The sequence below is a fragment of the Rissa tridactyla genome, chromosome 4, assembly GCF_028500815.1.
Source record: "Rissa tridactyla isolate bRisTri1 chromosome 4, bRisTri1.patW.cur.20221130, whole genome shotgun sequence".
NCBI classification, from domain to species: Eukaryota; Metazoa; Chordata; class Aves; order Charadriiformes; family Laridae; genus Rissa; species Rissa tridactyla.
The window spans coordinates 33,452,491-33,480,447 of NC_071469.1; the positions used below are offsets into that span (position 1 = coordinate 33,452,491).

Below are 27,957 nucleotides of genomic sequence, written 5' to 3' on the forward strand. Positions count from 1 at the left end.
TTTGCTAAGAGGCTACCAAACTCAATCTAATCTGCAAAAACCTGCAGACTCTAAGTTTCTAGAGGACATTACAAAATAAAAAATACAACCTAAGTATTTTGCCAGAGGATGACATTAAGAAAAAAAATTTGAGGTGCCCACTTGACTTTTGAAAAGTGGACACTGTACTGCAAAACTAAAATAACCCTACCATAGGTAACCTTCACCACAGTCTGTTATTAAATTTATTAAAACTACAGATTAGGTAAGTATTGACCTGAACTGTTAAAGGCCAGTGACCAGAAAGATGCTCATATGCCTTTTTTGATTTCATGTGATTTATTAAACGTGGATATTTTCTGGAAGAAGGTGCAATGCATGCTTTTCGCTTGATTTTTATGTCAGAAAACAAAGTCTCACCTACTCTGAAAGCATCTATAACAACTAAAGAAACAAAAAAAACAGCCATTAAAAAGACTGTGAGTTTGTTCACAGATTTTACATTTCCATCAACACTTAACTTCCATAACTGAAAAGCACATGCAAGAAATGGTATCTTTTAATTGCTCACCAGCTTCAATTGTGTTGGAAGACCTCCTAGAAGCTTCAGTATAACCAAATAGTAATTGTTATGATCCAAGCATTAACATCTTTTGCAGGAAAAACACACACACACAAAAAAAAAAACAAAAAAAACAAACAAACAAAAAAAAAAAACAAAAAAACAAAACAAACACACACCTCTTTCTTGGATAACATCTTTTGCTTCCTTTACACATTGCTGTACCTCATTCCACAGCGCCTTTTAAGAAAAATAAGCTGCAGTCAAGCCTTTTTCCACTGGAAGACTATGAAGGTACTTAGAACAAGCTGGGGAGTCAGGTTCACAACTTAAAGTATTTAGTATTGAGAAAGACAAGTTCCTTTAAACAAAATGGTGAGGAGGTTAACAAAGAAAACTGTACAACTCTCCTTAAGAAGCACACAGCCACTGTTTACTCCTAAGACGATAAAGCATATAGATTTTATTCTTCAGTTTGCTATTTAAACTGATGATTGATTAACCATTCCCTGAATCAATCAGAGCAAAATGCATCCTCTGAAACTTGGAGACCAATCTACAAATCACAGATAAGGAGAAAAAACAAGCAAACCAATGATAAATAAAAAAAAGAAATAAAATCAACCATAGCTCATGACTGAAGAGGCACAAAGGAAGCAGCAAGTTACTCCACACACTGTCTTAAAACTACTTCAGATATCTATCTTCTTCCTACACAATTATCATGTGTGAAAATTAAAGTATGATCCACAACGCTCCTTCAATAAAGGGTATTGACTATTGAAGGGATAAAAGGGAGACGGAATAAAAGGGATAAAAGGGAATAATATAGCAGGAAAACCTGAATTTTTTAGGTGGCCAGTTCAGATTTGGAAGTTACGAAGTCCAAACTAATACACCTTCCGAGACTTGTACTGATTTCTAGAAGACTAACTCAGATCTCCCTGTGCATCATTCTTGGTATCGGCTGGCTGGTTTAGCATGGGCGGAGATACCACAGTGACGACTCTTAGAGCCTGCTGTGAAGTTGTAAAAAAATAAATAAACAAATAAACAAATAAAGTTGTGTTGAACTTCTGGAATGTATCTGCCCTGTTCCACTGCACTCCTGGTTATGGGAACTTACTAGTTAGGGCCAACATGAATGTTTAGGTTCAGGTTAGGTCCTACACTGCATCTCAATGCCCTCTTGGAACTGACAGTAATACAAAGACAATGGAGTGCAAGATTGGGATTCAACAGAGAACACAAAGTATCCAGCTATTGTTCAAATCATGTTGATTTTGTAAATTGTTGATTTACAAACAGGTATTTGGTATTTTCAGTAACCTGAAACAACCAGCCTATGAAGTATAACCATCAACCAAAAGGTACATTATCAAGAAATGCAAGCGTTGGTTGTTTTGCATGTCTTTGTACAGGAACGTGTATCCTAAGTACAGAATAGTATATAAGTGTATCCTATATATAGAAAAAAAATACTTTTTTTTTTTTTAAAGTAGTTGCTCTTACTACAGATACCATGCTTGTCTGTTCTAGTATTCATTAGACTGTCAGTCCTTTTCAAGCATGGCTGAAATACAAACCACAAAATGAGAAATTAAGAGCTACATCAATGTGTTATTCACAGCAAATGGAATCAAACAGTAGACAACATTCAACTCAAGTATGACTGTCTTCCAATATAGATACTAAGGACGAGATCTCTAAACAAATTTCTAACATTTTACAGAGATCTTCTCAAAGAGGTTTACCTTCAGTGTCATCTTTAAGTTCAAGCAAACCTCTGCAGTACTGGTAACCTATGTACTATCTTGTTGAAACACCCAGGAACTGCACAGTTAGAGAAAAATTAATTAAAAATTTAATAGTGGGGCTGAGAGAAGAGTTCAAGGTGCTTCACAAGGCTCTGATCATCTTGTGTGGTTTATAACTTCTGTTTCACCTTTTTTTTTTTTATGAAATGCCTATACAAGTAGTTGAGAAAATTGGACAGAGACCTGATTTTGAAACCTTCCAAATATTAGCATCCTCTACAGAGCACATGACTATGCCAACACAGCACAGAGGAACACTGTATGGGCACGCCTACGCTGCTAGGGAAGGAGGAACCGTGTCACTGCACAAGCCTATGATCTCCTACACCTCAGCTTACATCGCCTCTTAAGAAAGCAGACTGTCCCAGGACAGCACTACTCTACTATGAAGATATTATTTTAAAGCTGTCTGCTCAGTTTGCACTTCATTTAAAGCCAAGACCTCTGTACCCACGTAGGTTCTCAATGGCTGCAATGGGACTTGACAGAGGTGAAGGTCTGTGTTAGTGGGACTCAACACAATGACACAGTGAGTGCCCAAACATTCCTTACAAAGTATCACAAAACGTGCAAAGTAAATGATAACAGGGGGAAAAAAAATATTACCTGCTGTTGTTGATTTTCCAACTCCCCCTTTTCCAGAAGCCAAGACCACCACCTGCTTAACTCCTTCTATGGGCTTCTGTTTCGGCAGCCCCCGTGACAGGATCTGGGCGCGTTTGTCCCTTAGAGACTCATCCCTGGATCTTGAGGACTAACAAAAACAGAAAGCAAGCGAATGCGTATGCAGCAACCCGCATTTTCCGCGGAGAAAGCCAAGAGGGAAGAACCCACCAATTCCACTACTGGTCCAATAAAAAAAAAAAAGCAGTGTTTTGCAGGCAGGCTCTCCCAAAGGGAGCCTGCTCCACAGGCGGGCAGGGATGGGGCCTGCTTAGAAATAACCCCAGTGGGTGTTTTGTTTAGATGCACCCTTAAATAGCATCTATCTTAACACTTAAAAGAAAAAAAAAAAATATACATACATTGAGGGCTTGTGTTAAAATAAACCAAAATGTCACTTAAAAAGTTAGAAGCTTCAAAAAAACAGGCTAGACCTTGCGGTCTTTTATGCTACAGTTGCTTCAAGCACAGCAAAGGCAGAGAACCCGCCGGTGCTGAGGTGCCGGTGAGGCACCAGCGAAGCGCCGGTAGCTCTCCCCGGGGCCGAGGGCTCTCCCTCCCCCGGGAAGCGTCCCCCGAGGCAGCCGGGCAAGTGCCGGTCCGCCCGAGCGAGTCCCTCTTCTCTTGTTCCAGAGCAAGGGGGACCGCTCGCTCCTTCCACAGAACAGACCCCGGTCCCGGCAAAAACCGGGCAGAGACTCATCTTCCTCTCTTCGCTCCGGCCGCTGCCCCAGCCACCGCATCCCCACACCCGCTGCTGACCCGGGCGGGCCCAGGCCACGGCGACCCTCCAGCCTCCCTCGCAGCTCCCCCCTCAGGGCAGACCGACAGCCCGGCCCTCCGCCGTGGAGAGCCCACGCTTCACTCACCGCGGAGCCGGCAAACGAAGCGGCGGGTCCGCAGCCCGGGTCGCGCCTCGGAGCCCTCCCGCCGTTGCGGAGGCGGGCGGCATTCAGCGCCCAACGCCAGGCGGGAACCCCCATTGCCCGGCGCCTTCCCCCGCCCCGGGCGCGCTGAGATGGCGCCGTCTCGTCGCGCCTCGGCCCGCCCCCCTGCGCTGCGCCGGGCCGGGCCTCCCTCAGCTCGGCCGGTGTCCCGGCCCCTGCGCGGCCCGGGAGGCCCGGAGCCCCATCGGGGCTCCGGGCCTCCCGGGCCGCGCAGGGGCCGGGACACCGGCCCAGCGGGCACCGGGGAGAGCGGAGATGGAGGACTTTGGGCTGAGAGAACGCTGACGGAACAGACCGAGGCCTGCCCGGATAAAGAGCCGAGCCGGTGACCGTATAACGTTGTAAGTTGGTTTGGGGTCGTTCCTAACAGGGTTGTACTTGTCCCCGCTGAATCTCGCTCTGGTTCTCCCCGGGGCCGCTCCTTCAGCTTCTCGGTGGCTTCGGGATTCGCTCCTCGGCCCGCAAAATGGTTGGCCGAGAGCTTGGCCCCTCCTTGGTTTGTGTCTTTTTCCAAATGTAATAAATATATTCCATTTCATCCTTCGGATCGTTAATTAAAAGAACAAAGAGACCTGTAGCCAGGGCAGATGCCGCCTGGTATTTTTTTTTTTAATAATCACAGAATGGTAGGGGTTGGAAGGGACCTCTGGAGATCCTCTAGTCCAACCCCCTTCCAGAGCAGGGTCACCCAGAGCAGGCTGCACAGGAACGTGTCCAGGCGGGTTTTAAATGTCTCCAGAATTGGAGACTCCACCACTTCTCTGGGCAGCCTGTGCCAGTGCTCTGCCACCCTCAAAGTAAAGAAGTTCCTCCTCATGTTTAGGTGGAACTTCCTATGCTCAAGTTTGTGCCCATTACCTCTTGTCCTGTCCCCGGGCACCACTGAAAAGAGCCCGGCCCCATCCTCCTGACACCCATCCTTTAAATATTTATAAGCGTTGGTAAGCTCCCCCCTCAGTCGTCTTTTTTCCAGACTAAAAAGACCCAAGTCCCTCAGCCTTTCTTCATAAGAGAAGTGTTCCAGTCTCCTAATCATCTTGGTTGCCCTTTGCTGTACCCCCTCCAGGAGTTCTCTGTCCTTCTTAAACCGGGGAGCCCAGAACTGAAGCACTGATAATTATTCTGGTTATAGTTTTAGTTTTCCGACCAGTATACACCCACTCCATAGCGGTTTCATCAGAATCACGTTTCTGTTCCTTAATGTCATGTGAGATTTGTTAAAAACTTTAAGGTACTCCTCATCTGCTGCTGTCCCACCTCTGAGGCTTGCAACCACGTTGTGGAAGGAAATTAGATCGGTTTGACATGATTTGCGCTTGACAATTCCATGAATAGTCCTTATTCATCTAAGTGGTATTTCAGAAGTAATTCAGATCTCGGAAGTTCCAGGCCGTTAGTTTTCAAAGATAAAATACAGTGTAGGTAGTGTCCTTTGTTGGTATCTGTTGTAATACATAACGGATCAGAGGATTTTACATCGTTTTAAAGCGTTATTAAAATAAACATTTCCTCTTTTCATGTTGAGCAGAATTTTCACCACTATTCTAAATGTCATTTTTTGACTTGTATTATTAAAAGCACTAATCGAGCATTTTATAAAAAAGCACCATTTTCAAAGGCTTATTCCAGTGCTTAGCTGCAAACAAAAATTACAGCAATAAAAAGAAATGGTTTTGGTATTCCTTTAAGTGATTCTCACTCAACTTCATTTTTGTTGTACCCACATGAGCATGTTTTGCATAGCTAGCACAGACATCTGAAGAGTTTCACAATAATTTACCCTACTGCCAAACCAAAATGCAAAAAAACACCGAAAGCCAATGAGCCAGCTTCATTTTGAAACCATAATACAGATCTACATCAAGGGCCTTTTTTTCACTGCCTCAGGAAACCATGTTACCCTTTGCCTTGCAAGAAATTTGCATAATTGCCTTTCCTACCTTGAGCAGTTGGAGGCAGTGTTAAAGTGCAAGATACTGTGCATCTCACAGAAATGAAATCGGTAATGCAGGATCACCGGTAGGCATGCAGTTTAGATACCCATCACTTTAAAGTCAACACAAAGAAAAGAAAATGGCAAAACAGTTCCACCATATGCTCTCTGTCTCTGAGAATAGCTCACACACCGAGTGGAACAACGCTCACAAATATTTCTGTGGGTTTGTTTTTTTTGTAAAGCTGATGTAGCACAAAATAAAGTTGATTTTTGAAAAGTAAGCTGAAGGAGTTTTCCAAACTGTTACCTAAGAAAGAAACGATTACCAATACTTTTAACAATTTCCTTTACCACTGGTTTGTTAGTAGGAGGGGAGCTAACATGGCAGTAGGTTGTATTGAATGTGAAAATAAAAAGTAGCATTTGGCTATTAGAAAGGGATTAAATTTGCTCATCAATAAAGCAGTCATTTTCAAAATGCCTTGATTGTTAATAGTGGAATACATTGATTACAGCTTGATTGAGTAGTGTTGCACCATCTCTACTAATTGTGAAGACAGTTTCATGGATTGTGCACTTCACATAATTGCTTTTGGCTTCTTATTTAAATTTTAACATTTGAAAGCATTGGTCTAAGTTGTTTGCCAGACATGTCGTTGCAGTCCACATACAGTGCTAAAACATGTGTCTAGGAAAATGCAACCAAAAATTAACAAAGAATTTACTGCTGGACTTGAATCTTTATGGAAACCATGGGCAATCTCTGCATCTTTCAGAAAATTCCACTTCGGACTTTTCAATAGTTCAACAAAATGAAAAACATAATATTTAATTTTAATGCAAATTGATAACGTTTTCTTTAAGCAAGCGTAAGAAAATGTTTCAAAGACTTTAAATTGCTATTCAGCCTGAACACTCACATGATAAAAATAAAATTGATTTTTGTCTGAAATTAGATTTTCTGGTGTTTAAATGTATTCTTTCTCCGCCCAAAATCAATTAAGGGCATCCACGTATAGCTAGGAGAGATTTGTTGCCAAATGACTCCAAAATTTAAAAAAGAATTAACATTTGAAAAATGACTTGGTAGATGATTAGGTTGATTTGTGTGCAATAGGAAGTAAGCAGCTAAGAAAGCGTATGTTATCAAGACTGTAAACTTTCAAGGCTGATGGAGCCCTGTGTTCCCATTCTCGTTCCTGAGTGCCTGCATAGTACCATATTAATAATACAGTAAGTTAAGGACAGGCTGCAAACTCTTGCTCATATGAACCATCCATTTTGGTCACAATTTAAACTAGAAATTACATTAAAGAAAGGCTAAAGAATTTTTCTTCAAAACTAAGAGGTCATGTTAGCTCCATGACCAGACCTGTGATCTTTGGCCAGAGATGTATACCACAGCATACCAGGACAAGTGTGTGTGGCACGGGGGTCACCAATTCGGATTTTTTTCCCTCGCTGGTCAAGCAGCCCTGGCACATTTAAGATAATAAAGGTTAAAATGTTGCTTTTTATCTTTTTTTTTTTGTCCACATAGCAATAATTACTTGATTCAGGAATGAAGGAAGTCTAAGATAATTAAGTTTTAGGCCAGTTGTGTGATGGACAATGAGGCTGATGTTGTATGATTAAGAAATACAGATAAATACATTAAATTACGAGATAATCTTCCACATATTGTTATATAGCAAAATAAGATACAGCACCCTAAAAAAGAACTGTGGAAGTAGTGGCACTTCTGGAGAAGCCAGGAAAACTTTCCCTAGGATTGCCTTTTAAAAGTTAGAGACTCTGCTTCTATCTGAGCCTCAGACTGCTGGAGAGCAAGGAGGACGCCTGGGGTCATCACGTTATCTTTTTTCCATGCTATCTTAAACTGCAGCAGTTGTTCCCAAGCTTTTTTAAAGCTAAGCCTAGCTGGAAAAAAACTGGTAATCCTCTGTGACTTCTTGTGCTCTTACCCAACAACTGCTGGTGCAGGTAGCTTTGCTGCTCTGCCCTTGTTTCTGAGCCGTGGACTCATTAGTGTTATCTCTTGGCTCAGCCCATGCACCGAGTCTCAGGATGGCTGCCACCTCCTCCCTTTGGCAGCTTTGCGACCAAGATAGAGCTGCTCTCACGGCTCTTGCCAGACTATCATTCTCCTGTAGGGTTGACAAACTAGATCAGGCTGCAAAATAAACCAAGCCAAAATGCCTACCGGCATGAGTTCTTTGCTTTATCCTTGCTGTGCTCCTCGTGTAAGTTCACACAACTTCCAGGTTGCTTTACTTAATGCTGAGACACGCAATCTGCTCCTGCACAGACCAGCATCAGCTTGGCAGAGCTCGTGTGCATGGGCTTGATGTCGTACCTGGCTCCAGCCGTATCAGTAAGGCACTCCTCAAAAACATGTAGTGATAGGACAAGTGGTAATGGCTTCAAACTGGAAGAGGGTAGGTTTCGATTGGATATCAGGAAGAAATTCTTCACTGTGAGGGTGGTGAGGCAGTGGAGCAGGTTGCCCAGGGAAGTTATGGATGCCCCATCCCTAGAGGTGTTCAAGACAAGATTGGATGGGGCTTTGAGCAACCTGGTCTAGTGGGAGGTGTCCCTGCCCATGGCAGGGGGGTTGGAACTATATGATCTTTAAGGTCCCTTCCAACCCACACCATTCTATGATTCTATGTCAGTAGGGAATTTCAGGCATGAGAGGAGACTCACGCTGTTGCATCTCTGTCATTCACTAAAATTTCTCTTAGGTCTTTTTCCTGCTAGGTTTAGATACCAAGGCCAACATCACTGCTATCGAGGCAGTTTTGCCTACCAGTTGCAAAGTAAATTTGGTCCAAGGGATTTTAAGAGATTCTGATTTCAAATATCCATACAAAACAAGTGAGGTCTACCTGTGTTTTCATATGGAGTATTACCTTATGTAAGAAACAAACTTTGTTCATTATATGTGGCAATACTTGAAACTGCAACATCTTAACAAGCACAATGAAAACAAGTAAGAAACAGTAATAATGTATTCATTTTTCTTTATCATGTGTATTAATATTTTCAATAAATACAAGACCACAAAAGTAGCTTCATCCTGTGTGAATGCTTTGCCAAACCTTAAACTGAGAAAGAAATTAAATTGTCTCCTTTAGTTCTGTTTTGCTAAATGAGGAAGAAGGTCTGGCAGAATTGAGCCCAATTTAGTTTGTATATTGCTTTTCGTGTGGACTTTTTAATAGGTGCAGTCTTTCATAGTCAGGAAGAGATGAAAACCTTATTTAAGTTATTGCTAGAACCTTCTGAAGTTAGTCATCAAGTCCTTCAGGTTAATATTGCTTACTATAGTAACAGTCACATCACAGCGAAGATGCAGCTGATGTTACAGCAATTTTTCCAGCCTTAAGCAAGTGGTGCAGAAAATGAGGAGATTTATTTTATTGAATGTGCCCTTCAGTAACAAAACCATATAATTTTTCTTAGGTACTTGATATATAGATATTATTCCTTGCATGAATGGAATTAGCAAAAATTATTAACTATTATTAATTAACATTTCCATACTTGAAGAAATGAGAAAAACAAATGTTTTGATTTTTTAAAGTATTCCTAATCTTTGCCATATTATTTTACAAACATTGAAGGAAGCCTGGCATTTTCTTTCCTTCTTCTTTCCTTTGTTTTTCTTTTTTTTTTTTCCAGTAATGAAGATAAATTGCAATGATAAGAATCCCAGGGCCAGAAAGAGAACTATTGTATTAGACATTGTACAAATACAGAATAAAAAGATGGTCACCGTCCTAAAAGCTTCAGTAAATCATTTGACTCCACTGGTCTGTGTCATAATAGCATTCAGTCACAGTTTCAGTTTCTGAAATCCTTTTAATTATGCTCTTCGTTCATTTTTCTCAGTAATGAGGTTATGCTTTACAGGAAGCATTTTTGTTAACATCAGAACCTTGAGCCTAAATGAGTTCTGTATAGCAAATTAATCTTATTTGACAAACGAGGCTCATTGAGACATTGCATCAACTTTTAGTGGTTTTGGTGTTTAATAATTATTTTTAAAGTCTGGTTCATGTTCCAAACCTGTTCAGTTTTGCTCCGTGGCCATTCAATACTTGTCTCATAATTCCCAGTACACTAGCAGTGCAAGATATTTCAAAGGGCACTGATGCTCTTCGGGTGCAGGTGGACCACTTACACAGTGATGCCAGCCGCAACCTGCTCCAGAGTGTTTCAGTGTGCAAGGAACCATCTCAGCTGAAAATAAATGTGATCCAAGAACACTTCTTGTGTCTGCGCACCCTGTTTGAAGAGCTATCGTGTAAAACTGTGAGGCACTCCACCGCTGTGAAGCCAGAACAGCTGAATGTTGGAACACAGTCCTCTGGTTAATCCTCAACTGTGAAGGAAAGTAACTCTTTTTCAGGGTTTTACATTAAGCCAGAGGCAGATCCAGGAATGTAATCTGGAGTTCCTGATTTCTAATCTCTTATGCTGAAGTGTTACTGATTTACCCCCCAAGAAAATGACACACAGTGCCTCAGATTTGTAATTATGCTAATGTCCCCTAATGTCAAACAGCAGGCTGCTTTAGGCAGAATAGAGCCAACTGACTTTCCCAGCACAGACAGCGAAGACGGGCGCATTTATAACTTGCCTATTTTCTCCTTTATAGGAAGCTTATACCAAGGAAAGAACAGCCTAAAGCAGAGCAGCTTCGAAGTTTAACTTTTACAAGAAGCTAAGCAAGTTCCTCTCGTTTCAGAGAATTTATCTTTGCTATCGTTTCCATGCCAGCTCCCTGGGCACGAAGAGAAGAGGAACAGGGTTCATGGCTCCCGACAACAAAGTAACTGGGTTTCTCATAGAAATTGGTTCAGAGGAAGGCAGTTTTCTAGTGAAATCTTTATGAAAGCTCTTGGCCTATGGATTTTGAAACTAAGGCCTAGAAAACAACTCTGTCACAGAAATAAATGTGATTTACATTCTTCTAATTATTGCCACTAAAGGACTGCATTGTACCTTTTAAAATACTAATCTAATCAAACTTTGATATGAGTAAATATAACGGTGTTACAGGAAATAGAGGGACTATTGATAGAAAACGCTTTTTTTTTTTTTATACTAAGCAATTGTTGAATTCAGCACTTGACTCATTAGCTCACGCTTATAGATTTACGACGTTGTTAGAGAAAGGAGGTTTGCAAAGCAGGGTGGTGTCGTGCAGCCTGCCTCTTGAGACTGGGCCCATCTTACCTGCTGAACCAGGACCAGAATTTTTTTGTTAGTGAGTTCGCCCTGGCCAAAAGTATTGCAGGAACTGTTAAAAGTAAAGATGAGTTGCAGTGTCCAATATTTCCTGCAATTGATTTAACTTCCTAGTACAGATGTAGCCTAGAAGTTCACCTGAAGGTGAGCTGAGTCATTCTCTAAGCTCGAGTACAGTAGGTAGATCTGTGTTTTCTATAACAGGAGCTACACCACCGCATATCTGTGCTGGAATTTATTTGTGGGCACCAAAATGAAGGTTTTTTTAATCTGGACATAGCCCTCACTCAGCCTGTCACTATGAAGATACAATTATTTTTTGTCCTATGGGCAACAGAGCATACAGGGAAAGATTAAATATCTGTAATTGATATTAACATATCCCAAGTTACAGAGTAATTGTTTTACTCAGTTATTCATAAAAATGTAAGCCTCCAGCAGTTCCAAGAATTATCTGTGAAATAAAAAGCTCTTTTAGAAAAAGTTATACCAAATGCCATTTTTCTATTCTGTTAGAACATCAAATATTGAAGATAAAGTGTTTTACTTTCACTCTCTAGCAGCTATTTTGCATCTATTGTAAAAGAAAGAAACTGTGACCCTTTGGCAGCTTAAAAAAAACCAATCAAAGATTATGTGAAAAAATATCCTTTTCATCATTGCGGTGCTTCTGAGGTATCAAATAATAAAGAAATAATATCACCCCAAATGAGTTCAAAAACATGCATTAAAAAAATCTGTGCTTTAAGGAACTGTGAAAATTAAATATTAAAGAACAGCTCTTGACACTGGAAGCTCTTTGAAACATGTTAAGCCACACTGGAAGTCATAGCAGGAAGCCACATTATTTCTTGACACATGGTACATTATCTTATTTGATTCCATGAATATTCATTAGAATTTACAATCTTCTATTATTTAGCTCACTGCATTAAACATCTGCTTTCTTCCCCACAAGACCTGAGGGGGAAACAAGATCACCTTCCATTTAAGTTGATTAAAATCATGGAAGGATTATATATATATACACTATTGTATTAACTGAAACAAACGATCAAATACCAAAGGGTGATGGTAAATGAAAGCCCTACAGTTGCTATTTGTTCTAAGGGGATGAGTTCCCAAACTACATTTTTAAGAAAAGCGCATAGACCAACATTACTGTATCTGTATATGATGCTGTGTTACGGCAAAGTGAGATACCCATTTGCATTATAATGCAGTGATCTTACATCGAAGGAAATAAAATGCCAAAATCTGTCAACCCTGCTTGGCTCATTGAGCTCTGGCAATCTTGTTGAACGAGGCCGCAGAAGAGGTTGCTGTGTTCTGGGAACAACAGCTCCAGCAACTGATAAATGACAGACCAAGCATATAATTAGGTCCTCTTCAAACTTACCCAGTTTTATCACGGTGCACGGCAAACAGCACTTGGGATGACTTCAGAGGTTTGCTATTCAGAGAATTTCCTAATGACCTATCATTTGTGTGCATACTTTCCGGACTAGCTAAGGATCAGTATGCCTGAGGGGAGAAAAAAAATGATAGGAGCCGTGGCTCAAGGAGAAAGCTTTTGGCCTGAAGCTGTGGTAACAGTTTTATTTTGAAAGTCATCCATGTAAATGCAAAAAAAAAAAAAAAAAAAAATGACACGCTGCCTGATTATGCCTGCACACTCAACTAGAGGCAAGGAGTCCTCCAGGTACATAGAGAATAATAAACGACCTTTCATACTGTTTGTGAAAGGAGCAGAAAGAGCCATGTCTCAATCCATGTACATTTTTTAATAATAACATGAGGCTTTATGCCAATACTCTGATAATTTTACATATGGCGTCTATTTAAAACATGGAGAACTCAAGTTCCCACTCCTAGAAGATACTGATGCATTTTTTCTATAGCAATGTCCTCAAATTACCATCAAAATTTCTCACTGAAAATGAAAGAAATGGGATTAACTAACAAAAGCATGCCTCTGTAGTATTAATTGCTATTGCAAAAGTGTTTATGAGGTGAAGAGAGCAGGGATGCAGCAATACCTGGGGAAGAGAATAGATTTCAATTCCTTTACATGACAGGGATAGAGGATGGTGTCCAGCATAACACAAACCAATAATACAGGGGCTGTGGAGCACAGCACAAACACTTGGTGGAGTCACCTTGGGATTGCACCAAACCAACCCTGAACGTAGGATGTGAAGAACGTAGGACCTGTGCTCCACAGTGCCTGCAACAGGGCCTAGTCTAAATACCTCCCCCATTAGGAGGAACCCAGTTTGCAACACCCATCCGGATCAGTCAGGCATGGGTTAGCTCAGTGGCTTGAAGCAAAGCAGAACCACCACCTACCGCACTGCCAGACCGGTGCCAGGCCCTGCGCAGATGCGTGGTCAGCAGTTCCATATGGGACGCAAGAAGCTGAGCTTCACAGATCAAAGCTGGCCTGAGCAGGTACACAGAGCTTGCTCAGGGATAGCAAACCGCCTGTACAGCTCCAGGCTCTCATTCAGCCCTCTTACTCCTCCCTGTTTCCTCCAGGCCCTGTGACCTTATCTCAGGCTTTTATAGCTTTTTCCCTCACCGCTGCTTCAGTTACTGTCCTCCTAGTTGTTTGGAAACAATCCAAGTTGTTTCCATGCACTCCTGCTGTGTAGAACCCAGATCCCAAACTCGGGAAATTGGGGAAGCAAGGTCAAAGACATTTGTATATGCCTCCAGGGATCAGCCTGGATCCGGCAGTGCCATTCCTAAACCAGAGCAGAAAACTGCTGACCGTTGAGGGACTCCTTCTGGAGTCAGTTTGGTGGCTCTATACAGCCTCCCTCCGAATTCCAGAATTGAGAATGTTGTGTTGAAACTCAAGATTGGCTCTACACAAGAAAGGTTCAGGACTGTAGTTTATTAGATTAGCTCAATTCTGTGAAAAAAATTATCTTGCTTCTAACCAATATGAGGTATTACAATGAGACCCTATGGTACGTACTGTAGCCAGGCTACTCCCACTGCTCTGTTGATTTCATTGGAGCAGGATAACAGAAGTCCTTTTAACATTAATGTCTGTCAATCATGCAAAGATTTGGTGTGGGAGACACCCAAGCAGGGAAAAAATACAGTAGTTAAATGTCACACGCAAATGAACATGCCTGACACCTGTAGAGAAATAAACTGTGATTAATAGTGTTCTTATTTCCTTTAGGCAATCATGGTAAGCGAGCAGATTGTGTGTCTTTATCTGGCTACCTTTGTTTCCCAATAGAGCCAAATTTCTGCTTCTCACTTAGAAAAGCTGTAATTGTACCTGACACAGCCTTCACACTGAATCTGTTATTTTGTTCAGAAATTTAATTAACTTTTTATTACTCTAATTTAACACATTCCACTATCTGTTTTGTAATTGTATGAAGGACTAAACAAAACACTAATCTATATTTAATAGTGTATTTAATTTTTGCTGCATACTTTGAACACATATAAAATCAACTGCTCAAATCACAGGACTGCTCTTCCACAACAGGAATACCAGCCTTCACTGGAAACAATTCTCACGTCCATGGGGACAGTAAATTGGCTCTGCTGGAAGAAGTAGAGGTGTACCAACTCTGAAGCTACAGAACTGGGGCTGAAGAAGTCATGACCTTCCTCAGAGTTAGGACGCAAACCAGAAAGATAAAAATCACAGTGCCATCTCTTCCTTTCAGTCATCTTCCCACAGAAGTTTGCAATGCCTCTTTGGAAGACTAAACAGATCTGGGGTCTGTTTGCAAGGCAAAGTTGATTATCGTCTTCACCCCACATCTTCTCTTGAAGAGCTATTTCTGGTAGCTTTACACAGGCATTGTGCAGTATTTGTGGTCTTTGAGTGACAGGACTGCTATTCCATCTCATTTCTTCTGCCTGACTACTGAAGAAATTCCTCATGCCCTCTCTCCCCCTTCCTTATTTAAATAGCTCTGGAGGAATGAGGACGATGGCTGGGAGGCAGACATACTCCTGACCTTAATGCCTGCACAGCACTTTGAGTAAGAGAGAAGTTAGTACTAAATACAGTAATCATCATGTGTCTGCTACTTAGACAATAAAATGATTCTAACACCACCACCTAATCCTCTCTACACTCACATCACTGTTCAACGATATTTTCTCTCTTCCAGCAATCAGCATTTCAGCTAGCAATTCTGAGTCTGTAGAAAGAAGAAAGCTTAATTGGGTCTTGAACTAGATTGAGAAACAGGCTATGAAAATAAAATAAAAAAAAAAAGAATCACCAAATACAAAGAGCCAGATAACTTGGCACAGATAGCACAAGTAGGCTAAGCAGCTCGAAACCAGAAGCAAAATAAGTAAACTGGGAGCAAAAGAAGAGAAAAGGGATCATCATCCAACAGAAAGCAAAGGACTTGACTCAGTTCAGGATGTAAGACTGTAAACATCACTTCAAAACCAAAACACACTATCATCCTGAGCTGTCTCTTGTAGCAGTTTTAACACCTTAAACTAAAGATATGCAATATCTTTTTTTTCTTTCTTTGAGGGACTGATCTGTTGTTTCAGCATGGCCAAATTAAAAAATGTACTTTATTTAAACATTAATCCCAGTTTACAGAGTATTTTGTGGATTTTTCTTTTATCTCGTGGTGGAAATTTGCGATTCGTTACTGCAAATTCCACTTTCCAGGCTATCTCTGATGATGAAAGAGTCTTCTAACAGCAACCTCTACTAACTAGCACAGCAGAGTCCATCAGTTCTGTCTTACCCTTCACAGCAGTAGTGGCATCCACCTGTGATTCTTTACTAAATGTTTTAAGTGATTCAACTAACTACTCTTTCTTTCCTTATATGTGCCTGATACTTGTCTTTCCTTTTTTTTTTTTATCTCAGTATGTGTGGGAAGAGCGAGTTCCACACTGGACAATGGAGAAAATAAAACATTTAAATCTAATTCTTCCCTTCACACTCTGCAGCCTTTCAGCTACATGCGTCCCACAAGAGGTAGTTTTACCAAGATACAACCCTTACCAGCAACTTATTTTGTATCTTTGCTATCTAAATGCCACCGCAGCTTTGTATAGTTTCTCTTCAAAACAGATGACGCTACCTAGGGGCACTCTGTTGATGTGATACCTGCTTGAAAGACCTTTGATCATGGTTTCAGACACCATAGACAGAGGAGTAACATCTAAGATGCATCTTGTCCCTTCAAAGTTCCAGTCAACTACTGCCCCTGCCAAATGGTATGCAACACCAAACCTATTACTAAAAAAAAAAAAAAAAAAAAGAGTCCTTAGGGAAGAATTCAAGACCACATGAGATCATTTTGGTACTGGAAGATCTTTAGTGTTTCATCCTCTGATAAACAGGAGAAAGCCAAGTACCACCGAGGCAGAGCTCCCAGCACCCACCCCCCTCTTTACAAGAGGATTCATTCCATTAAACATACATGAAATATGCATGACCATTCACACAAAGGGTAAGGAAAAACACGTGTCCACTGAAATTTGTGAGAAATGGTTCATACTGCCATCTGCCCCTCTGAAAGAGAACTGATGTGAAGGTAACCAGAGATTTCCGGTTACCAGTTTCAAAATACCTGCTCTCTGCTCCAGGAACAACAAGCAGAGAGGATACAAGATATATTCTGGGACAGCTGTCAAATCCAAAATATGCAGCAAAAGGTCTTTATATAATAACAGATGAAAATATCAATATATTTTATGCATGGATATATTCTTTAGATGACAGGAGGTTCTTTCCTATACAGAAGCCACAATCAAATCCAATCTCTCTTCTAAAATTTAACCAACAAATTTACTATCTTTTTTGGCATGCAAAGAGAGGTCCTTAACCTAACTATGGCCCAGTAAGATTCAAGAAATGCGACATGCATTACAACAAAATTAATTTGCCTTCCCAAGGAAACTATGACATAATTACACCAAGAATCCATAAACAAACAATGATGTCATACTAGTTTTTCTATACACTGTTTCACAGGCATTTGTGTTGAAACTTGCACGAGTAAACGTTCTCCATCAAACTCTGGTGTAAATAGTGGTAGTGCAACAAAGAACAATAAATATCCTTGTATATTAATATCCCTTTATAATCTGCTTACATAATTTGCTCAGACTGTAGTATAATCCACTTTCCTTAATCAATTTATATCACACATATATATATGGAAAACGCCTCACTTTAAATGGATTTCTACCTCATTAAACTCTTCTTAATGCGTCTGGGGATACAGCTTTAGAATAAACGAACAGAAGGTATTTTAAATAAAATTAGCCGAGTTTAAATAAAAACAGCTCATACTTAACAATACCCTACAGCTCGCAAAAATTATCTTGTTTATGCACTAACCACTTAGTGCGATTTCCTCTTCTTTCACAAAGGTTTGTTTTGGGAAGAGCAACCTCACTGAATACTCATGCAACAGAATGTTATTTTAAAATAACAGACAAAGACAAATGTATCCCTATGTGTAACACTGACTATTAATAAGTGCATATTGCCCCTTGCTGTGCCAAAGATAACTTCAATAATCTTACTCTATGATTGAGGTCAGGTAATGAAATTTGGCTTCTTACTCACACCGATATGTATTACTTTTTTTTTTAACATGGTTGCAAAAATAAAATCTTCAGTCTTAAAACTAATTCTGAGACAGAATTCTGCATCGCTCTAGCCTGACTTTGCTGGCAATGTTATTCAAAACTTTTATCTGTCAGAATTGACAGACAGGAGGAAGGCACAACTCTTCTAATTTAGCAGCTGTTCGATGAATATTAGGGTATGTAGCCAAAACCCTGAAAGGCAGGAAAAGAAGCAGTTGCAATACTTTAACTTTTCCCATTAGGTATGGAAGCTCATTTCAGAACTATGCGCTTTTTTTTTTTTCAGATCATGATTTTGATTCCTAGCTATCCAGATCCCTTTTAACTGTATTCTTCTCCGTCCCCAAGCAGTATCGTTGGATAAATGCTCCAACTTGATGGGCTCACTTCAATTACCTGAAACACAAACATTACTTGTTTTTAAAGAAGTGACAGGTAATATTCAGATTAATAATTGTCTTCCATTTCCATGCAGAGACTACATAGCATACCACTCTTACCCCGAACATGCAACATTTCCCCACTCAAAAACAAGCAGATTTTTCATTTCTCACCAAAAAAAAAGAAACAAAACCCCCCTCCCTGCTAGCTGTAGGGCATCGCTAAGTCGAGCTGTAAAAATACTCCTATTATTGCGTTCTAAATCTTGTACCCTCACTGCCTGCCCCCTCCTTCGAGGTCGCTGGCTGACCACAAGCCCCGTTTTACCTTCTGCGAAACGCCTATAGTATTTGCCGCTTTTCTTTTGCGTTTTTAGCACGGACTTTCTTTACCGCTTGCCTGTCAAATGAGCCGCTTTTAACTATTTGCGTTGCCGCCCCGCAGATCCCGTGGACGCCGGGCTCTCCCCCGCCGCCGCTGACAGGCCGGGCCCGCCGGGCCCCTTCTTCCTTCACGGCATGGCGGCGCCAGCGCCCTGGCTCCTACCCCTGCCCCCGCCATCGCAGCCTGTCACCCCTGGGCTCCCGGGCACGGAGGCTGCTTGTGTGCCGGGGACGGCGTTCCTGGCTTCACCAGCCAGCGAAGCCAGCAGCCCGCGGTGGCGGAAAGGCGTTACCCGGAGGCGGCGACCGGCCCAAGCGCGGTGCCCGCCCCGCTCCGCCCTCAGGCCGCGCTATGGCGGCGGGGCGGCCGGCGGTGGCCCGGGCCCTGCTGCAGCAGTGCCTGTCCGCCCGGCTGCAGGTGAAGCCGCCCGAGCGTGGCTCCGAGGCCGAGTGGGTGGAGGTAACGTCTGCGGCCGGCCGCCTCCCCCTCCCTATCGCCCCTTCTTCCCGCGGCGGGGCGGGACGGTGAGGGAGGGCGCCGTGCCTTCCCTAAGCGCGGTCAGATCAGTAACCCCCGCTCCTTCGGGAGATGCTCTTCCGGCTTTTTTGTGTGTATTTGCCTTCGGAACCCGAACCAAAGCGGTCCGTCTCCGCTGAGGTTCGCCTGTCGGGGAGAGGGCCGCCCCGGGCGGCGGGCTGGGCCCGGCTGGCAGCCCAGCGCCCACCCGGCCGGGACGGGGAAATGGGAACAAAAGGAGTAAAAAGCAAAAAATACTAGTGGGTCAGAGTGAAGCCAGGGAGGACGCTTGCCAGTTACCGGCACAGGCAAAACAGACTTGACTTGGGGGATTTAAGTTAATTTGTTGCCAGTTAACATAAATATTTAATTCATGATTTGGGTATTGGGATTTTTTTTTCCCCCATTAACCCCCCACCCCGCCCCCCAAACATTTAGACATTTGAGGAAAACACCCCTCCTCCTTTTCCAGGTTAAGCTTCACTTCACGTACCTTTCCTCCTGCCCCTTCCCAGCCTCCGCTGCAGGGCCCTCTCCTCCCTCCTGGTCGTCACAAGCAGTGACACTCAGTGCCCTCAGCCAGGCAAGCGCCACCACAAGACACTGGGTCAGTGCACAGGGGCTTCTCTCTGCTGCTCGTTCTTTCCCTATGCCCCAGCATGGGGCCTCCACAGGCTACAGACCTTCTGGAGCATCACTGCTCCACCATGGAGCACCTCCTTTTCCTCTGAGCTTATCATTCACTCTTTGGCATTATGCCCTTTCTTAAATACCCTTTTGCAGAGATGCTACAAATTTGGCTGTTGGGCTCAGCTGCGTACCTCATTAATTGTGTGATAGTGCACACTTGGAGAAGAAAGGGCCAGGTAGAGCAATGGGACTACGGCATCAGTTCTAATTAATTTTTTTTCCACTAAAAATGAAACTTTGGATGCAGACCACCACACAGCTTGAGGGAAACATCGTATTTTCCCCTTTTCCTCCTGTAGTCTTCTGTTGGGAGAGGTAGGTAGGTCTGCAGACTCTTCGGGCTACGTGTTATGCATACAGCCCAGGGCTCTTGACCAAAGCATGAAGGCTGCTCTTTGGGGTGTGCTGTCCCGCTGTAGTTGTTACTGTTGATGGGTAACCTACACTAGAATAACTCATCTCTGCTGGTGTCAACCATTGTTGTGGTTTGGGCTGGACTGGCCGCTGAGACAAATGACAGATGCTCTCCCCCCCTTCTCTCTCCAAGGAGAGGAGGGAGAGAGATAAAGAGATTTATGAGTTTTTCTAAACTATTTAGCCCTTGTGTTTTTTTTTTTTTGTTTTGTCTTTCTTAAAGACTACTACAACAGAAAGGGCTAAATGGAGTCATTCACATAACTTTTTAAAAGTAAAAATTCTAACGTGTTTAAAGGGCTTATGAGTTCATTCAACAAATCTGAAGAGAATTTTTTAAAAAAAGCCTGTCCCTAGGTGTTTCCACTGCTTGACTTTCACATTGTTCTTAAAACGTTTTTCTCCTTGTTCAAAAGAGGCAAGTTGATCCAATGAGACCTAGTTTCTGCAGTGTGGTCTGAGAGACCAGAACATTTTGCTCAAAGAAAATGCGTGTTGTCTAACAGATGCTGTGTTTGGCTGAAGTGCATCTGTGCGTATTGCATTATTAGCTTCTCAGTGTAAGGTTAATTAAAGTGGAAGTTGCTCAGCACAGCATAAATTAACTTTCGGTGAAATATCCTATTTCTAGCTTGCTAATTTCAAAAGTAATTGTAGATAGAGTAAATAAAAGCAGAAATGTCATTTTGCTGGCTGTCTTTTAAAAACTATCCAAAAAGAGGCATATGTTATGGTTTAGAGATATCACAACTAATGCTTTTACAAGGAGGTTATGCTGTTTGTGTCTCTTATTTGAAGTTTTAAATGGCTTAACCAAAATCACCGGTAAAGTAATAGATTGCACTAAAGGAATCAGCAAGAGATTTGGGCAGTCTCAGCAGCAGATATTTTTCAGACGTGAACCTTACTAATATTTGTCATGGGCACTTAGGAATCTTTCCTGGCTACCTGGGTCTTTTTAGGAGAAATCTGTTGTAACAAGAAATAGGCACTGTGCAGCAAGAAACTATGGGAAGTTCGTAGTTTCTTTAGTATGACTACTTTGGAGATCATTGGAAGGAATCTTTGCTGCTGACATTTTCTGGTACAGTAATGTTACTCCCTATATATATATGTCAATGCAAAATTAAAAAATGTAGACCTCATAAACTGTTATTTACATAAACCAATGTGTTCCTGAAGTTCTATAACAACTTAAAAGTAGGTCCTCACCTTGAGAAACTTCTAGTGTACTATAAATAGCACATTATGTAGGTGGCTTTGAATAGCTTTTGAGCTTTAAGAGACCCCCGTAGGTACTTTAGGAACTTTGGAGCCGATGTTCTTTAACTGGTAAAAGGTTAGGAGTGTACTTTATATCTATACATGAATCACCGCCTTCATTGTGTTTTCATGATTGAGTTTTTCTGGCCTGATGAGGATTACTGGGGATGGGATACCCTGTTTATGGAGAAATGTGGGTTAGATAGCATCCATAAAAGGTTTATGTATACAACAAAATACATAGGAGGTAAAAAAGGAATTCTACTTTTAAAGGCAGGGGAGAAATAAGGTGAGATTCGGTGTATTTCACAACTATGGGAGAAAAGAATAAATAATTTTGGATAAAATGAATATTCAGCTAAAAGTATAAGTGCATACACTATGGAATGAAAACTGTCTTTCCCTTCTTTCCCTGGATTTGTTTTCTGGTTCAGATAGGAAAAAGAGGTGCAAAGTACCAGGCACAGACTTGTGCTGTGACCTGTGCTGGATGATGTAATCTCTCTTTGCTGCAGCTGAATGTAAGAAATAGGAAGAAGTCTTCTCACAGGGTAGCAAATCTGAACTTGAAATGGAAACGTCAAAGAATAATTTATATAAGTTAGTTTCACAAACTAGCTTCCTAAGGATTATAAAGTGTCTCCGTTTTCATTATCAGTTGCATTACATTTTCCTGAAGAAGAAGAAAAAAGGGAAAACAAAAGGTAGAGTTGAGATAACATTTTGCAGAATATATTTGGGGTTTGCTAATGAAATCCTGCAAAATTCAGATGAATGTATTTAGTAAGGAGGGTGAGGAAGGTGTTAGTTTTTTGGTTTTCATGAAAAAGAGATAAAAAGCAGTGTTTGGAGGCAGCATTGCTAAAGCTGGCTGTATGGCCTTAGGGGCTGGGTACTTCAGCCCTTCATGATGCAGGTTGCCTGGTCTGATGATTACTTAGGACAGTTGTATAATAAATGCCAGTGTTGCAGAGTAACTTGCTTTGCTGATTTATTTATGTAGGCATTTTACTGATAACAGCAAATCCACATAGAGCACAGTTTCCCTGCCCAGCCGCCTGCCTGTCACTACGTAAGTTCCTTGCAGTGGCTGTTTGCACATCAGCGTGTTGAATTTGTCACCTTCTTGTTTGTGTTATTTTGCTTGACTTTTCCTGTGTTAAATATAGCTCTGAAGAGCAGTCAACTAGATAGGTTACGGAGGACCTTCAGCAATGGCAATGTTTTTGCTTTGGTTATAAAGGTTTACACGTTCCCGTTCCTTACATTGGCAACAACCACCAGTCTTAGGACATCTGAAACACTGATGGAAGATCAGAGGACTGAGATATATTATTATTGGGGTAGATCTTGAAATTCTTGAAATTCCATTCGATTTTATGTCTTCTATTCTTTTAAGAAAATTAAAGAACAAAAAAGTAAGACATAACAAGGTTGAAACATAGTTGCACATGTGTTGGAAATAGTGTTCAACTACAGTTTTCAGTCATTTCCATTTCAACTTACAAATAGTTTAATAGTTTTCAACCATAACATGGTTGAAAAGTATTCTGGAAGATCATAAACATGCAATACAAGTAGAAGCAGAAGCATCCTCTAGCAGCTTTAGCTTGTCTCTGAATTGTTTGGTTTTTTTCATTTAACCTCCTGTCCCTCTAATTTCCGTCAATATGTACGTCTCATCTTATGATAAAAAGTATATTCAAAAATAGGCATCAAATCATGAGAGAGGCTGGAAAAATAATGAATGTTTTTACTTAATCTTTAGCTGCCTGGCCTTAGGACTTGCAGATGTCACTTTATTTACCTTTTTAAATGAGCTGCTTGCAGATTATTGTTACTTACATATGTGAGACTGTACAAAAAACAGTCACAAGTCTCAGAATTAGGATGATTTTCTGTGATGTGCGCGGTGTCACAGAGTCACTTATTTCTAATCCAGTGGTCAGGTATATAATGTGTTTGGCCTAGTTGGCCTATAATGAACGTGTTTGGCCTATTTTATCCCAAAAATTTTTATTAGTAGGTACATGTGCATTATTATGCTCTGTGAATATCCTGTTGCCGGTCTGTTTCTGGAACGAGTATTTAGCTAAACATGTAAGGATATCTAACTTTTGGCAGCCTGCATTTCTCTCCCTTATTCGACCAGATGGTTTGAGATGTCACTTGAGGTTCAGGCCATCAAATTTCTTAGAGTGTTTATGAAACATGGCCGTCATTTGGGACCTGTATAATATTCTGCAGTGGACAAACTGAGTTTTGAAAAGAGCCATTTAAAGCTTTTGAAAGTTCTAAGCATGTGACGTTTTTGCTACAAAGAGCATTCTCTTTTTTCCAGAAGTTAGTCACTAGAAAAGTAGTAGAGAAGACACAGCTCTTTTCAGTCGTTGCCTTGAGCATTTTCTTTAATCTCTGCAATAACAAAGGGATAAAATCTCATGTGTATAGCTACGTTTTCTTCACCAAAAACCTTTATCTTTTAAAGAAAAAGGGAAAGGAAAAAAATTTTAAAAAAAGAGGAAAAATTTAAAAAAATATATTTTTAAGAAACTATTCACATTTTTAATCCTTTTGCTTTGATAATGTCGATAGTAATGACTCCTTCCTGCCCCAATCTAGTTAGCATCTCTTAGGTGGTGTTTCATAAGCAGACATTTATTTTTCTGCTAAAAAAATATAAAGATACGTATTCTTGACAAAGCAGCAGTGAGGGGTTTTTAGATACTGTATGCCTGTGGATATTGTATGCCTTTTGTTTTTTTTTCCTGAAGAAGTTAAACCATTCAGGTGCACTCATCTTGTGCAGGTGATATAATTGCTGTTGGCTGCAGAACCTATCCGTTTGTCTTAATAAAGCACAGGCTTTTGCACACACATTCCTTGTGAACTAACCAAGTGAGCAGAAAAGCTACACAAGAATTTCCTTGTGCTTTCTCCTCGGTACAGACCTAATTCTTCCCTCAAATAGTTCTTGTAAGTAGTCTCTCTGAATGCTAAAGAAGTGGCATATCCTTGACTCTGTACAAATCAGGGGAAAGGTCCCATTTCACCAAAAAAGATTTCACCCAAACTGGCAAATAATATTTTGTACAGCTTTATAATATTCTGAACAACTCCGTAGTTGTTTGTCATCATATGTAAATTGGTCATCATATTTAAATCTTTAATTAACAGATTCTGTGTTTTTTCAGAATCATCCTGTACTAGATTACTTTTAACATCAAAATATAATTCCGTTCACTGGCAAGTCCTGTGGCGTTTGTCATGTTTCATAATTGGAAACTCATAATTCACACTGAAAATTATTTTATCTGTATGTTTCATAGCAAAAAAGCTTAAATTATTTCCTATGCTGGATCTAAGTTCACTAATTCATCTTGTCACTTTCTCTATGTTAATACTGTACATTGTACATTCCAACTAAATTTGGCTTCACATGGAGCTAATAAATTGGCTTAATTGTATGTAGAAGCATTGTGCAGGTAATCAGTATGTATCTCATAAGCGTCCACAGTGTGGTGTGTAAACTTGATGTCTGAAGCTAACCTCAATAACTTAAACTACTCTCAGAAGCTTTTTGTTGTGTAGTTTTGTCATTTTTGATACCAATTTTAATGATAAATTTGCACGTTGGACAATGGGAACATTGACGTAGTTTTCTGTAATCTTTCATAGGTCCAGAGAGGGCTTGTTATCTACATATGCTTCTTCAAAGGTGCTGACGAGGATCTTGTTCCAAAAATTGGTATGATATAAACCTTTAAAATTCTTTTATTGTTTGAAAAAGAAGAAATGCAGTAGAAGCAGAGAAGGCAGCAACCATTTGGACAAGAAGTCATCAAAAAGCCATCAGACAGCATCATTCCAAATCAATCACCTGGCTGAAAGAACAGCTTGGTTGGTCTTGTTTCTTTTGACAGTTGTCCGTACCTCTCACTCTGCTCATGTCCACCTGCTCACGATCAACCTGTTAGAAAATCAATTCCCATGATTATAAATTTCTAACACAGAAAGTGCTGCGCCTGCTGTTTGACGTATTACAAGTATAAGGCAACAGGTTCAGTCCAGGACAGAACTGAATTTAGAGAAAACTGTTTTCAAATAATTCATGGGTTTGAATTTGAGAGTATTTTAACACAGATTGCATTGTATGTGCAGGATATTTAAAATTATAGCCAGTAGAGGGAGTTGGGGGGATAACTGAACAGTGTCCTTCCCATCTCATTTCAGAGACACTATATACACGGTTAGCATTTCAAGTGCAGTTTTCTGGTTCAGAAGTGATGACAGCAATATCTGCAGTTCTTTCCCTCTTCTTCACATACACTTTAACATTTACATCAAAGCAGAGAAGATGCTGTGGACAAAGTCAAATGGCAGTGATTTCTGTCTTCGTACACTGCTGGTTTGGCTTGAGGTTTTTTGTTTTGTTTTGTTTGTTTTCTTTTTTAATTTTATTTCACTACTTCTCCCTCCTTTCCTCCATCAGTAGCACTGGACCACCTGGGAAAATTCCATGATGCCGTCTATTACAGATAAAAGTGCCCCTTTTCTTTTCTGTGGCTGGTTGATAATTGTGGTCTCACAAAAGGTCATAACAATAGTCTATTTCAGGCTACATGCTGGGACCAGCAGAAAGACCTGGCAGCACACAAGCACAGCCAGGTGCTATAGAAAATGCTGAGAGCAGATCCTGGGAGGTCCTCTCTTGGTCTTGGAGGGCAGAGTCTTTCTGTGATGCTAAACTAAGTTGAAATCTTTGGGTATATTTAAAGATATGGTATGAAAATTGATTTTGTGCTTGTGAGAGTTTCATGAGAGTCTAACTTGAAAATAATGACCTTTTTAGCTGTATGGCAGTTGAAACAGGCCAGAAAAAGAAAGTTCTGTTTCCTATTAGGAGATTCATCTATGACCATCCCCCTCAAGTGTCTGTCTTACAGCATATTTTTTCCTAAATGTATTTTGAAACTGTTTAAATGAGTGGGTTTGGTTCCTGATTCACAACTCAGCTCTTTTTGCTTCAAACAGCATTAAAATCTTATGGGTTTGGAGGCATGACTAGTGTCCTGACAGCTTTTACAGAGTTGGAAGAAGTTTTGGGGGAATGATTTGATTTACTATAGAAACATTGGAAAATATAATGCTAGTAAACACATCAATTTTATTTGCAAGTTTATATATCCTGGCTTTTGGGCCAAATTGCATCTCGGACCTTCCTGCCCATTTCCTCTCTCAAAAGACAAGCTGCCACCTGCACATCTCGAAGTGGAGCGCTGAAGGGCACTCACTCCACTTGACACCAAACTGCTGAGCTGTGGCTTCAGCACAAATCAGTGCTGGGCCCTGCTGTGAACTACTGCAACCAGAATGAAAAGACAATCAGGGCACAAGCTTCTCCAAAGTGCGCTGAGGGTGGTGGTGTCTCCTACAATCTCTAGTGTTGTGCAAATGTTGCCTATTTATCAGGCAATTAAGTTAGGGTCACTAACTAGATTCTGGGTTCCCTTAGGGGTGTCCAACTAGAACCAACTTTAGGATTTCAGACGGCCAACTACTTTGCCACCGAAACAACTCTTTAGACATATCATATTAATATAAATATCCTTCACATTCTTCACAATAGTCAGACATCTTAGTTGGTTAATAGTATTTATTGACTGCCCACGTTTCATTTCATTAATTAGCAGTTTCTTTTACTTGAACAGTTTGTCATGCATCGCAATATTTGTTGAATCTTGTTTATGATGTTATACTAGGTCCTATTTAATTGACTTTAGTTACACTAACTCTTATCTTATTTTTATTTACAGTCAATACGCTGTTGAATGTTAAATTAAGTGAAAATGAAAGTGGCGAGTACGTTTCAGTTCTTGATTTACCAGGCGATGTGCTAATCATACCACAAGCTACCCTAGGCGGGAAACTGAAGGGAAAAAAGATGCAGTACCATGCAAACATTGAAAAAGAAAAAGGGCTGGAACTTTATTCTCAGTTCGTGACTTTGTGTGAAAAAGAACTCACTGCCAATGCCAAATGCGTGGAAGCAGGTGTTCTCGTCAAGCACGGCACATACGGAAACAGGCAGGTGTTAAAACTGGATACAAATGGACCTTACACTCACCTGATGGAATTTTGAAATAAATAAATTATATACAGTACTGGCTTGCAACCATTGTCCTTTTTGTTAATTTCTAAGCATTAATGTACTTAAATGGTTTGGGAGGTACAGTAGAAGAAAGACTTTCACTCATCTGTACTGATGTTGCCAATCCCATTAAATAGAAGGATACCTGAGACTGCTTTGCCATAAGGAGTATGTGTTTTACGTCCATAGTCATCTGAAGTGTGCTCAAAATAATTGTTAAGATTCATCCAATGAAGCTGTATAATTTGGAAGACTTTATTTACAAAAATGGGGCAATGCATATGTTTCTTACTACAAAATAACGACAAAAGTATTACGTGTATTAGCTATTGTAAAGTATGCTTGAGGAAGCAAAGTTTGTAGATTTTTAAAAAAGCATGCTA

General features: G+C 40.7%; 2 protein-coding genes across 4 annotated transcripts in view; one reads left to right on the top strand and one right to left on the bottom strand.

The window, feature by feature from the left end:
• NUBPL (NUBP iron-sulfur cluster assembly factor, mitochondrial) overlaps positions 1-4,075 on the bottom strand; it is an 87,057-nt gene extending 82,982 nt beyond the window's left edge. The window contains exons 1-2 of one of the 2 annotated variants that reach the window (XM_054200871.1): positions 3,891-4,069; positions 2,965-3,112 (exon numbers count right to left, since the gene is read on the bottom strand). In XM_054200871.1, coding sequence (XP_054056846.1) covers positions 2,965-3,112; positions 3,891-4,004 — 262 coding nt within the window. In that variant the 5' untranslated portion in view covers positions 4,005-4,069. Of the gene's footprint in view, positions 1-2,964; positions 3,113-3,890 lie in introns of both variants that reach the window. The other variant, XM_054200873.1, reaches the window with a different exon arrangement.
• A 70-nt stretch (positions 4,076-4,145) lies between these two features.
• DTD2 (D-aminoacyl-tRNA deacylase 2) lies at positions 4,146-27,587 on the top strand. 2 transcript variants are annotated; one of them, XM_054200874.1, is made up of 4 exons: positions 4,146-4,309; positions 10,568-10,741; positions 25,102-25,171; positions 27,240-27,587. In XM_054200874.1, the coding sequence occupies exons 2-4, from the start codon at positions 10,724-10,726 to the stop codon at positions 27,563-27,565; spliced, it is 414 nt and encodes a 137-aa protein (XP_054056849.1). In that variant the 5' UTR covers positions 4,146-4,309; positions 10,568-10,723; the 3' UTR covers positions 27,566-27,587. The 2 variants fall into 2 exon arrangements, with proteins under 2 accessions (XP_054056849.1, XP_054056850.1); XM_054200875.1 differs by lacking the exons at positions 4,146-4,309; positions 10,568-10,741 and adding an exon at positions 18,743-18,999.
• The last annotated feature ends 370 nt before the right edge of the window (positions 27,588-27,957 follow it).